The sequence below is a fragment of the Nannospalax galili genome, unplaced genomic scaffold (assembly GCF_000622305.1).
Source record: "Nannospalax galili isolate Female #2095 unplaced genomic scaffold, S.galili_v1.0 scaffold2873, whole genome shotgun sequence".
Classification (NCBI taxonomy): Eukaryota; Metazoa; Chordata; class Mammalia; order Rodentia; family Spalacidae; genus Nannospalax; species Nannospalax galili.
The window spans coordinates 1-13,630 of record NW_008333143.1 but is presented as its reverse complement, the minus strand read 5'-3'; the positions used below and the strand labels follow the sequence as shown (position 1 = coordinate 13,630).

Genomic DNA, 13,630 nt, shown 5'->3' with positions numbered 1-13,630 from the left:
TCACATGTATTTTCTTAGAGTTCTCATTACTTTTGTCATTTATCAATTTTATGCTTTCTTTTTTTAGATAATTTTACATTTTAGTTAAAGCAGACTACCCATAGTGTTAAATTTTATCGCCTAGGATTTCTAGTTAAAGGCTCAAAATAATAGCAATTAAATTGTCTCGACACAAATAACATATGAAGGCAATTCTCACAGACTTATATGACAGAAGTATGTTAGATCTCAATACATATAGACACATATGACATAATTACATGAAAGACACATATATAGCATAGCTATATGAAATTTGAAACAGCACATGAAAATGACTATCAATGACACATATGATACAATTACATAAAGACTAGGTGCACCTAAAATATAGTAATTAATAAATTTGGTTATAATGGTCTACTGTAAGTAGGCACGGCTGAAGTCAGGAAGCTGGCAGTGGTTTGGCAGTGGTTTGATTGAAGAAGAGCGTTCTCTGTAGTCTTATTTAGACATAAAAGCTGAGACAATAAATTATTATTACCTGTGGACACACCGGGGCTTGTAGGCTCCCAGGTGAGCTTAATAGAAAACAGCTTTATTAAATTGAGCTTACATTAATTCTTATGGGGGTGACGGTGAAGGCAGGGATGACAGGGAAGGTCCCACAGACAGAACGGAGTTAGAGTGTGGAGGAAGGCCGCTCCTTAGAGACGGGAAACCGGGAACTAAGTAGTGCTGAGTGGAAAAACCTAGAACAGTTTCTTTAGAAGCCAACAAGCTGCCGAATGAACTGAAGACAAGGAGAAGAATCAAATCGTAAGGGGCAGGAACAAAGCACGGAGGTTCAGGTGCTGGGGATCGAACCTGGAGCCTCTGGAGTTAAAGCAAGGGGTTTTTTTTGTTGTTGTTTAACTGCTTACCTATGTCTCCCAGAGCTATGGAGGACAAACCTGAAGGTTGATCACAGCACAGAGCAGACAAAAGGGCGGTTAGAGTCACAGCAGGAGAGAGAGAAGCAAAGCCTTCGTTTTTGGCGGGGCTGACCTCCCTGGAGAGGACCTGGAGAGACTTGGGGGGAAGGAAGCAGCAGAGGCAGCAGAGCTGGGTTGGGGGTCATTAGAAAAGGAGCGAGCACGGACTACGCCCTGAGTCCTGGGGGGGGATTCAGGGAGACGGGCAAGAGGGGCAGTGGAGTCTCGTTTTAAGTGAGGGGAACCCACGACTGGTTAGAGGGCGGAGACGGCCTTGAATAGAGGACGGAAGGAAAGGACACCTAAGATAGAGTGAAGGCAGGATAAAGAGCACCCAGGAGGAACGGCTCACCCAGCCCCAAGGACGGGGACAGAGACGTTCTCCCAAAGTATGAAAACTATCATGGCAGAGACGGCAGCTTATGTGGGAACTGCGGGACCGCCTCCCGGGGAGCAGAGAACAGCAGGTAGCAGAAAAAGCAGACCGGGTTTAGAGCCAGTTAGGGCTTGGGAATCTCCATGACGCTCCCTCCTGGGGGTGACTGGATTGGGATGAGGAGGCTGTGGTCTCGGGATAAGCAGGAGGGTGTTGAGTCACTTGGTTTCTGAGGAATGCTACGTTTTGCTGTCCTCCTTCTGGTTGAAGACCCCCTTAGCAGCCATTCTGGGGGCCTGGGAGCATCGCCGCCTTATGGGGACCTAACAGTCTCCTCTCCTGCCAGGGCCGCCGTGGTGCTGCCCCTGGTGGTCACACCGCAAGTGCCATTGCCTAAGGGTCTCCTGTGTGCTGAGCGCCACACCCAGTGCCAGAACCCCACAACTGTCGTCCAAGGGAGGGGTTGTTGTCACCTCATAGTGAGGGCCCTGGAACTCCAGGGAGAAGAGGGATGTCCCTCAGGTAGTGTGAGGAGTAGGTGAATGATAGAGGATGAGAACTGAGTTATCCAGCCAGGCATGGTGTTGAGGCCAGAGATTTGCCACAACTTTATGGTCAGCATGGTGTACACTGTGAGTTCAAGGCCAGCCAGGGGTATCTACTTGAGACCCTGTTTCAAAAGAAAACAAAAAACAATTCATTTATCCAAAAGGCAGAAGGCAGCATTTGAGAGTAGGCAGGTCAGGGTGTTGATCCCTCTAGGACTTCCAGAAAACTGAGAAGAGGGTCCTAGAGTTCATGACTGTTGGTCCTTGGAGGTTTTCACATCTCAGGTCCCATCCTAAATAGGCCAATACGAAACTCCAGAAAGGTTTCTAGACTTCCCAGTGGGTAGAGGACGACCTCCACCTGTGACCCTTACCAATGTTATGGTTAGTGGCCTGCTTGCTTTTAATTTGTAGTCTCTGGGTGTTGACCTAGAAATGTTTTCTCTCCCCAAGTACTTGGGTGCCTGTAATGGGAAAACAATGCTGAGTCACCCACCTCAGGTGGACGTCCTGCCTGCATACTGGTCTTCCTGCAGGGAAGTGAGGGGACCTGGGGTCTGCAGGTCACCATGCTCGGTCCATCCCCAGCACTGATAGGGCAGGGGACAGTGAAGTGCTGGCCTCAGGAAGGGCTCCCTAATATGCAGGACCCCTGCATGAATGGTTGCTCTCAGCTCACATTGGAGATGGACAGGAAAAGTCCAGAGAGAGGGGCTAATGACCACCCACAGGAGGGATGGGAGGAGGGGTGTGGAATCTTCCAGGGATTCAGTGTTAGAAATGGGTGGACAGAGGCATCCATCTCATCCACCTCCTCTGCTTCCCACACTGTACCTCCCCTAGGAAGTGTCAGGTCCTGACAGTGGACCCTAGCTTTCCAGATGCTCCTGCTGCTTAGCCTCCCTGTCCCTGCTGTCCCACTGACCTCTCAGTTTTCTTTTCCTTCTTCCTCAAATGGCAGGTGGATCACTATGAATTTGAGGCTAGCCTGGTCTATATAGTGAGCTCCAGGGGAGTCAGTGATCCTTAGTGAGGCCATGTCTCAAAGAACAAAAACAACTACAATAAATCTAGTCCTACTTCCTTCCTTTTCTTTTCTTCCTCCTCCCCCTCCCTCCTCTTTCTCCTCTTTCTCCTCATTCTCCTCTTCATTCTCCTCATTCTCCTCCTCCTCCTCCCATCCTCCTTCTTTTACTTCTTCTTCTTCGAATGTCCCTGTGTGTAGTTCATAGTTCCTATTGACCTGGAACTTACTGTGCAGTGTGGACTGGCCTAAAACTTGTCATCCTCCTGCCTCAGCTTCCTGACGCCATCGTGTTCAGCTCTTCTTTGACTCTCTCAAAATGAAAATTTAGAAGTAGGTGTTCACATCTGTGGCTCCTACTGCATTTCTTCTGGATGGAGCTGCACAGGAGAGGGACTGCGGGGCAGCCCAGAGCAGCTTTCCGTGTTTGGACACTTCTTGGTCCCCTGAGAACATGAAATTCCAGCCTCTACTTCTCCAGCATCTGAAATCAGGGCCTCACTATGTGGTGCTGGATCCTCAGTTAACGTCTGTGAACTCTCTCCTTTTCCTTCCTTCTCTACCTCTAGAAAACTTCTGTGCGGATGGGAAGGAAGATGAAAACAGACCCCTGGACAGCAGGAAGGAAGAGGACATGGAGAATGGTGAGTCCCTGTTCTGCCTCCTGCTGTGTGGGGACAGGGAGACATGCAAAGTTGGGGTAAGGGAGGTCCAGTGTGTGAAGAACGGGATGTAGGACAGGCTTTATGATTGTAAAACCAAGTAATCATAACCTTAGACACCCCTCAATTTATAAATGTCAACTTGAACAGAATTTGACAAGTTTGCTTCTTCATTGTACAAGTCTGAGGAGGAGCGGCTCAGTCCAGTCTAAGCAGAGGGACTGGGCCAACCATGCTGAGCACAGGACTGACAGTCCCTGCCATAACAGCTGTGATGATGTCATCAGAGATTATTCAGTGACCAGAGTCCTTAGGGTAAACCCTGGACTCTGGAAGCTCCACCAAGCTAGGCTCAGCCCCCAGCCCCCTACACACCAATTAAAGAGAAAAGTCATGTCAAAAGCAGAGGATGGAGATTTATTCACTGTGCCCACAAGAACAAAGGGGTGCAGTGACCCCTAATCCCTGCTGGAGTTATGATGCGAGATCTAGTTTTAAATAGAGTATGAGAGGGTTTCATGACCAAGCCCAGGCTGACCCATCGCTGTCTCAGCTCTCTGTCCTGCACTACTCTGATAACCTGTCAGAACCTGTGAGATCTCTACCAGGGAGGCAAGTTCTTCCTCTGGCTGCACCAGGGTCCAGCCTCTCCCTTCCCTCAGTGTGGGGTTCCTGGGGATTGTCATTCTTTGAGGCCCATTGTTTCAATAGTTGATGCCATAGGGAGGGACAGAGTGTCTCTTTAGAATGCCTCCTCTCCTGCCAGGGCCGCTGTGGTGCTGCCCCTGGTGGTCACACCAGAAGTGCTATTGCCTAAGGGTCTCCAATGTGCTGAGCACCCACACCCAGTGTCAGAACCCCACAACTCTCCTCAAGGTAGAGGTGTTGTCACCAGCTCATAGTGAAGCCCCTGGTACTCTGGGATGGAGAGGGACGTCCCTATGGTTGTGCGATTATTCGGTGAGTGATACAGGATCAGAATTCATTTATTCAGCCAGGAATGGTGCCAGGGAAGGATTGCCACGGGTTTGAGGCCAGCATTGTGTATATAGCGAGTTCTAGGTCAGCCAGATCCTGTTTCAAAAGAAACCAAAAAACTAACTCATTTCTCTAAAAGGCAGAAGGCAGCTCATGTCTTCTGGAGCAGGCAGGTCAGGACATACATCCCTCCAGGATTTACAGAAAATTGAGAGGAGGGTACCTGAGTTCGTAGCTGGTGCCCTTTGGAGGGTTTAACACCACAGGTCCCTCCATAAATAGGCCAATAAGGAAACTCCAGAGAGGTTTCTAGACTTCCCAGTGGGTGCGGGATGAGCTCCACCTGTGCTCTCTTATCAACATTATGGACAGTGGCCTGCTGCTTGCTTCTAATTTGTAGTGTCTGGGTATCAACGTTTTTCTTTCTCCAATTCATAAGGTGCCTGCTTAGGAGAAAAAGTGCTTTGTGGTCTTTCTTCTATATGGCCTGGCACATTTGTGTTCCTGAGGGAAGTGAAAGGACCTGAGGTCTGCAGGGAAGTGAGGGGACTTGGGGTCTGTATTAGTCACTTTTCTGTTGCTGTGACAGAAACACTGACCTGAGCAACTTAAAGAAGGAAGAGTTTATTTGAGCTTATGGTTCCAGGGGAATTACAGTCCGTCATGGCAGGGAGGCTGGTGGCTGGAGGTGGCTGGACCAGGAGCAGCAGAAGCTAAGCTTTCACGTCATCACACAGGCATAGGAAGCAAGAGAGTGACTGGAGATCTGGCAAGGCTTAAGACTCTCTAAGCCCACCCCCAGTGACGTGCTTCCTCCAGGATAGCCACACCTTCTAAGACCTCCCAAAACAGTGCCACCATCTGGGGGACAGAGTATCCAAATACTTGGAGTCTATGGGGGACATTTTCATTCAAACCACCATAGCAGGTCACTATGTTCTGTCCACCCCCAGTACTGACAGGGCAGGGAAAGGTGGAGACCAGACCTCAGGAAGGGCTCCCTAACGTGCAGCACCCCTGCGTGAATGGCTGCTCTCAGCTCACACTGGAGATGGACAGGAGGCAGAAAAGACCAGAAGGAGGGGCTGGAGACCAGCCACAGGAGGGATGGTAGGAGGGCTGTGGAATCTTCCAGACTTTAGGTCCTGGAAATGAGTAGCTGTGGAGTTGGGGCAGCTTCTCATCCAGCTCCTCTGCTTCCCAGACTACACCTCCCTGGGAAGTGCCATTTCCTGACAGTGGACCAGTCTGTGCAGGGGCCCCTGCTGCTTCCCCTCCCCCTCCTGTCCCACTGAGCTCTCTCTCCTCCTCTCCTTCTGCTGCAAATGGCAACGGACCAACCAAACTGGGTCCCCCCTGCCCAGCCCCACTCTGTTTCCCCTCCTCTGGGGCCTCCATTGGGGGGACAGCGGCCAAGATGATCTTCAGCAGGGCTCTTGGGGTAAAGCAGGGTCTCTTGGGGTAAAGCAGGGTCTCTTGGGGTAAAGCAGGGTCTCTTGGCTGAGGTTCCTGGGGAGGGAGCTGACCTTGAGCCATGAGCCTGTGCATGGCTCAACTGACAGCTCTGGGTGATGATGAGTCAGCACCTCCCAGGTTGAGGGGAGTGTGGGATGTGAGTGCTCTCCTGGGGATGGTGGCTCCTCCCTTCCTCCCTCTCTCCCTCTTTCCCTCCCTCCCTCCCTCTCTTCATCTTTCTCTGTTTTGTGTATGTATGTGTGTGTGTGTGTGTATGTGTAATGTATGTTCATGGGTATATGTGTGTATACGTGTAGGCATGGAGGTCAGAGGTCCACTTTGGGCATCTTCCTCTATAGTCTGACACCTTACTTTTTGAGGCAGGGTCTCTCACTGAACCTCGGGCTCACCACTTCTCCTCCACTGTCTTTTCAGTGAGCTCCTGCCATCCACCCATCTGCCTGCCCAGCTCTGGGGTTACAGGTGTGACAGCTTCACACCCGGCATTGTGGGTGCTGGGGATGGAAGCTCAGGTCCTCGTGATTGCACAACTAAGCCATCTCCCTGACCTTTTTTTGTTTGGTGTTTGAGACAGGGTCTCGTGTAGCCTGGACTGCCCTTTAACTCATGGCAATTCTCCTGACTCAGCTTCCCAAGTCCTGGAATTACAGGTGTGGGCCACCATGCCTACCAATGAACACCCTCAAAAAACAAGAGAATACAACCCAGAGGGTGGTTGTTGCTCCTGCCGGGCCCTGGTTGTCTTACTGCTTTGACGCTGGTGCCATGTAGTGGAGTGGGGAGGCTCTACCACTGTCCTCCTTCAGGTTCCCTCTCCTCTTTTCCTCCCTTTAAGCATTTATCAATGTAGAAATTCAGTCAGGCCTGGAGTCAGAGAAGAGTAAGCCTGGTGTGGGTCACACCCCTAGCCCACCCCTATGAACCCGAGCACTCGCCCTTCCCCACAGTCCTTCCACCATCTCTCCAAACCCCTCACTCAGCAAGGGAGCATTAGAACTGTAGCCAAGATGGAAATGAGACACAGTGAGGAGACAGAATGAGCCCATCCTAGCAGCAGAGACGGGGGCAGCTCTGCTCAAGCCTCTGAGGGGGACTGAGGGGGATTCTGGTAACCTGGATAAACTGTCACTCAAACCCACTGGGGGCGGGGCAGCACGTTCTGAGTATTCTTTGTGTCTTTCTTACTTCTGCTTCATTCTGAGTTTGAAGGACTCCACTTTGACACTGTGTGTGTGTGTGTGTGTGTGTGTGTGTGTGTGTCTGTGTGTGTGTGTGTGTGTGTGTGTGTGTAGGTCAGAGGACAACTTGGAGGAGTGGGTTCTCTCATTCCATCCAGGTGGGTTTGGGGGATGGAACTCAGGTCCTCAGGCTCTGGGTAAGCACTCTTAGCTGCTGAGTCATTTCACTGGTCCCAGGGACTCCACTGTAGGAAATTAGCCTGAGGGCTGGAGAGCTGGTCAGTGCTTAAGGGCACATACTGCTTTTGCAGAGGACCCTAGTTCAACTCCCAGCACCATTGTGCAGTGGCTCACAACCACCTGTAACTCCAGCTCCAAGGGGACTGACACCATCTTGTGAACTCTGATGGACCCTGCTCGCACATGTGTGTGAGTATACATACACACACTTAAAAATAAACCTTTTTTAAAAAATGAAAATTAGGCTGAGACTTGGCCCCTCATAGGAGTCCCAACCCTTTTTTTTTTTTTTTTGAGACAGGGTCCCCCTGTAGCCCCAGCTGGCCTGGAACTCACTATGTAAACAAGGCTCACCTTGAACTCACAAAGGTCTGCCTGCCTCTGCCTCCAGAGTACTGGGGTTAAAGGCATGTACCATGACCTCCAGCCAACTCTTGTTTTCAGTATGAGAGCCAGGGAGCAGGGAAAATGGGTGAGAGCTGTCCTCATCTGACAAGGTCTGATTATCCATGGTGGCACGTAGACCAGGGCCTCTTTCTGAAATGATCTCACCACTACAATGGGGAGCTCCCCTCTGCACCCACAGAACAGTACCTAGTAAAATCAGGGATTAGCTTTAAGGACTGAGAATGGAGATTGGGCTGATGTGGGGAGCATGGCCTAGTGGCCCTCATCTACAGTTCCAGCCCTTGGGATGTGCAGCCTAAAGGATCAGAAGTTCAAGGTCATCCTTGGCTTCATAGTGACTTCCAGGCCAGCTTGGGTTGCATGAAACCCCTTCTCAGAGCAAACAGGCAGGGACAGGACTTCCCTGGGGACTGGGCTGGGACTTGGAAGAGAAAGTCTCCCTCCGGCTGCATCAAAGGAAGCTCAAAAGCTGGGCACTGGATAACTTGACCCCAGGGTGCCCCTCTCTTTATATCTCTACAGCCCCTGTGACCCTGAACGTGGCCTCGGCTGACCCAGACCTCACCCTGTCCCAGGATCTAAAGAAAGTGTCTTTGAATTTTGTCAGTGGAAGCGCTGGGAATAAGCAGTCAAAACCCAGACCCTTCTACCCTTACCACTGTGTGTGGGGCTCCCAGGGCCTCTCCTCTGGCCGCCACGTCTGGGAGGTGGAAATCCAGGGGACCAAGGACCCGGTGTTTGTGGTGGGCGTGGCCACGGAGTTGGCTCCTGGGCTGCATGGTCAGGACCAACTCTGGGCTCTGAGGATCTTTGCCTCCAGATGCGAGCCTATCACCAGCAGCCGTGTCCGGGAGAATCTCCCCATCCTTCTGAGCAAAGTGGGCATCTACCTGGACCGTGACAGTGGGGAGGTCGTCTTCTTTGACCCCGACAAAAACGAGCACATCTACACCTTCCAGGCCTCTTTCATAGGGGAGGTCTTTCCTTTTTTTGGACTCCTAAATCTTGGGAGCCATATCACCCTGATCCCCTAGAACTGGTCCCTCCTGGCTCCCTCCCTCCCTTCCCTGCAGGTCCCTCACATTGGGATGCACTGCGGCTGGTAGGGCTGAAGCCTGGTCCAGGCTAACACCTGATACAGGCCGGAGGGTTCTTCTGTACCAGAGTGGAGAAGGACTAGATTTCTCCAAAGGCTAAACACAGGGTTATTCAACTCCACACTTTGTAACAGGACAAGAGTGGAAGCGGCTCAGACCTCATCAACAACCATAGGAGAAAGTATCCAGCTGGGTCCTGTTGAGACACAGGTGCAGAAGGCTGCCCTCTGCAACTTTCAAGAGTTAATTCTCAGGGGTGGAGCCATGGCTCTGAGGTTAAGAGCACTGGCTGCTGTTGAAGAGGATCTGGGTTTGATTCCCAGCACCCACATGGCAGCTAACAGCCATCTGTAACTCTAGTTCCAGGGGATCCGACACCCTCTTCTGACCTCCACAGGCATTGCATGACACAGGTGCACTTACATGCATGCAGACTACATTCATACACATAAAATTAAAATAATAAAATACTAAAAAAGAGAGTCAATCCTCTTCTTCCATTTTGTGGGTTCCAGAGATGGAACTCAGGCCATCAGGCTTGGTGGCAAATGTGCTTACGGCTTACAGGTTAACTGCAGTATCACACCCCCACCCCTGTCATCTTTTAAGGACAACAGCACTTACCTCACTAAGAGTTAACAAACGTCTCTGGACTTCTCCCCCTTCATTGAGGAGGCGGAAGTTTGGTTCCAGAACGCTGGGAAAACCAGACAAGTGCTCCTTGGAATGCCAGGGCAGGTGTGGCCCCCTTTTAGGTTTCTATACACATCGAAGGAGGTCTACACTGGGCCAGTCTCCATGGTCTTAGGTGCGCTGTGTTGATTTCTCACTGTTATGATGGGAAAATCCCCCTTTTTTGCACATTTAAGCACTTACCATATGTAAACTTGGTATGAACTGCAAACACTGAACTTCCAATAAAAACTCCCATGAGGACAGTGAAAGTGCCCTTGAGTGACAAATGCCAAGGGCCTCATGGCTAAATCTCTCAGTTTTTTGCCATCAGTCAAGCATGGGGGGCTATGAGGTAGTGGGTGGCTACACATGACACCAGAACAGGGACCTGACAGGGACCTGACAGAAGCATAGGGAATCTACCACAAAACACCAAAGAATGGAACTCAGGTAAGCACTTGAGGGGCCCCACTCCAGGATGCGGGGGTAACTACGGGACAAGCCCCAAAGTTAGCGAAAAGATTACATGTGCTAGTTGGGCATAATGCTTAAAGCATTGGGAGTCAGAATAAAAGAATTTTTAGAAGTGTTCTGAACATATAGATATTTTCATTGCCTGCCCCTTTAAGGTATCAATGGAAAGAGATGTTGCCAGCTTTTAAACAAGCACACAGATAGGGAAAAGAATCCCTTTAAATGTTTGGTCCATGTGTAATCTTACAACACTGGCTGCTCAGCCTTTACTGCTCCCCTTTTAAAAAAAAAAAAACATGGAAAGCTTCATGAATTTGCATGTCATCCTTGCTCAGGGGCCAGGTTAATCTCTGTGTCATTCCAATTTTAGTATATGTGCTGCCTAAATGAGCAGGCTTTACTGTTCTTTAAAGGCAGGTAATCATAAGATTTTATAGGAAGAGAGGGATAATTCGAGGAATCTTCCCTCTAAATTCAGTTTTCTAGTTTTGTCTCTCATGAGAGATTGAGATTTGGTTTGGTTTAGTACATGCCTGGCTAAATTGTGTGAGTGACTAAATACTTTGAGTCTAAAATAGCGTACTAAAGGACTAGTCCGGCCAGTGTTGTCCCATCCTGTCTTGTTATCTGTCTGAAGGACAGGAGAGCTGTCCTTTGTCTGTGGACTGCCTAACCTGTTGCCCTCTACTGATCTCTGCAACATTGGACTGTGGCACTAAGGACACAGAGCTCCAGCAGCCGGGGTCTGCCTTAGGGCAACAGAACCACACCGCCCAGACTGCCCACATTCCCTACAGTAACTGCTAGTGGCCCAGATTGCTGTGCCTGAATGTGATCTTAGATAAAATTCCTCAGTCTGGGGGTTAACAGGCAAAAGGCTTTGGTGTTTGTTTATTAGCATGGACTATGGGCTAATGTGCTTTTCCCAACTGACATAGCAGTTACACACTGGATGTTAGAAGAGCCTTTCCCAGCCCATGACCAGAGCCTCAGACTAGGCCCGGGTGTTAATGTTTGAGCCTAAACAATGCCAAAAAAACTAAAAAAACAGATAAGTCAGAGTCCTTTGTAGCCACACTACAAAACCCAGTCTTCTCCAGTCCCTGTGAGCTGGCAGAGGGGCAGATGACATCATCCTAAGGACACATTCTGCTATCACTTCCCCTCATGGGAATAATAAGGTCACGTAACAGGGAGACAGTCCCTGTTCTCAAGTGGCCTCCAAAAATATAGATTTATCAAACCTCAAATGGGGCCTTGGCCTTAATTCTGACTTCACTGGCTTGGTTCAAAGATGACTCCTGATGTCCATAGGGGGACAAGAAGGAGCCCCCCCCAATTAGACTATAGATTTACCTTTAATAAAAAAATTAATATTAAAATGTGCCTATATCAAATTACATTTGTAATTTATGATGTTTAACATTGCTAATCTAATTCTTGATCAGTAACTTACATTTCAAAAAGCCTTTCATTTTGTTTTAATTTCCATAAAACAGGTTATGATAAATGACTCCTTCATAATATTATTCAGACATATGGATGATTGATTAATTATCTTTGATAGATTTTTAAAAAGTTAAAAAACCAAAAACCAAAAGCACTGTTACCACATTTTTCCTGTTTATAAAGTTTAAAAACTAAAAATGCTAAATTTGAAAAAGAACAGAGTTATTAATAAGGGACTATCTTTACAATATCTTAAAAGATACTCATCTTTTTAAATCTTCAAGTAAAAACTGGGATTATATACTCAACAAATTTAAACCATAGATACTGTCAAAACCAAAAATTTGTAATGCGCTTTTTCTGTACACTTTTTAATATTCATTTTATATGTACATATACATGTGGTTTACATTGCTTTGTACAATTGTGGGTCATCACCACAAAAAAATTATTTATACTGTAAAGTATTTTGTGGGTCTTTCCCTCCCCTCGTGGGTCGTTGGCCACCAGACCACGAGGACAAAGGGAGCAGACGTGACGAATGGGGTCAGGATGGCCAGTGAGCACTGACAGAAGAAAGCCCTTCCGGGGAGGCAGATTCAGTGATACAGCTCCGTTTATTCAGTGGGGGTCAGGGAAAATATAGTGTGGAGGCAGCAGCCGTATGCTTTATTTACATGTGGTAGGGGGATCCTATCATCTGGCTATAGGGCAATGCCTAATTATCATATAGAAAAAACCTGGGGGAAGTTTAATTGCAGGTAACTATGCCAAAGGATATATTCCAAATAAGGTCAGGCATCCTTGCTTGGAGGCACTTTCCAGGTAAGCCAGGTAAGTCAGGCAGGAAGCCCCTGCTGAGAAAGGAGCTGACCTTAACATCAGGGTTCCCCAACATCTAGAAGTGTCATCACAAACTTTAAGAGCCAACTCATCTATCTCAGGAGAATCCAAAGTTTGATAACTGACCATGACCTGATTGGTAGTAATTTTAGCAATGGTAGTAATTTGTAAGAAATTGTATGAAACAGGGAGCAAGCATCAAAATAACATAATCAGGAGGCTATTGATATTGTAACATTCCCCATCTGAAGAGGTAACCCCAAAATCTTTTTGGGATAAGAGCTCACAAACTTTTTTGGCCTTTGGGACAGAGTACTTTGCTAAAAGCCCCAAGGACATTTTGACTTTTAGCCAAGAAAGAAACTGGCTACTTTTCTTTGGGGTCTTTTTACCCTAGCTGCCTAGCCAATTTCTATCTCCTATTCTTGTCATACCACCCTCTGAAGCGGTATGATAAGTGGTATGAAATTGCCGATAGGGAACTGGGAAGCAGACCGCTTTGGCTTCTTCCATGCTGAACAGGGACGCAGGGTGAGGTAATTGGGGTACCCTGTTCAGCGGGTCTATCTAAAAGACTCCCAAATTACATAACTCTTAATTATAGGGAGAAAAGAATGGCGTTTGGTGCCTGGGAGATGTGAAGGAAAAGTAAAGGTAAGAGTAAGGGCAAGAGTAGTTAGTATTACAATTTTTTTTAGGCAGGGAACCAGAAAATGTCCAAATTAGAGTCCCTTGGAATTTCTTGATGAGGGCTCCCAAAAGCATCCATCTAACAGGTTTCTCCTCATTTTTCTTTTGTCTGTTAAGGCTGGAATGATGATTGATGAACTCAGGATTTGTTGACAGTCACTTTGATAACTGTTGGAGTCGCTAGAATCAGCTCCCTCTTAAATGGCCTCTAGATAGGGAGAGAAAACAAATTTAGCCATCATTTTAGAATAGTGAGTTGTTTCCCTCAGCTGCAGGTGGGCGCTACAGTATTGTAGATCAAGATTTAAAGTCCTACACCTGTGTAGCACTGTCCTATTAGGAACAAAATCACCAATGAGAAATAATTGTCTAAATAACATAAGAACTTAAGTCTAATGTCTTGGATGTGTAACCCTTTGAGTTCTTAAAGAAATATATTGATGACTTTAATCTTTGGTTAGACTTTCCCCTTGGGTGTTTAAGGCCATACAGTTGGCCCAAATAGAGAAATATATTATTACTTTTAAGGTCATATGAGGATCTATTCCTCAGGGGTCAC

The 13,630-nt window shown here is 48.0% G+C and overlaps 1 protein-coding gene and 1 non-coding gene across 2 annotated transcripts; one reads left to right on the top strand and one right to left on the bottom strand.

The window, feature by feature from the left end:
- The first annotated feature begins 3,491 nt into the window (after positions 1 to 3,491).
- LOC108490569 (E3 ubiquitin-protein ligase TRIM31-like) lies at positions 3,492 to 9,265 on the top strand. Its single transcript, XM_017796840.1, has 2 exons — positions 3,492 to 3,545; positions 8,366 to 9,265. Exons 1-2 carry the CDS (start codon positions 3,536 to 3,538, stop codon positions 8,875 to 8,877), a joined length of 522 nt encoding a protein of 173 aa, XP_017652329.1. The 5' UTR covers positions 3,492 to 3,535; the 3' UTR covers positions 8,878 to 9,265.
- A 1,114-nt stretch (positions 9,266 to 10,379) lies between these two features.
- Positions 10,380 to 10,483, bottom strand: LOC115069414. Its single transcript, XR_003848690.1, has one exon. It is a non-coding gene; the product is annotated as a U6 spliceosomal RNA (small nuclear RNA).
- Between the last annotated feature and the right edge of the window lie 3,147 nt (positions 10,484 to 13,630).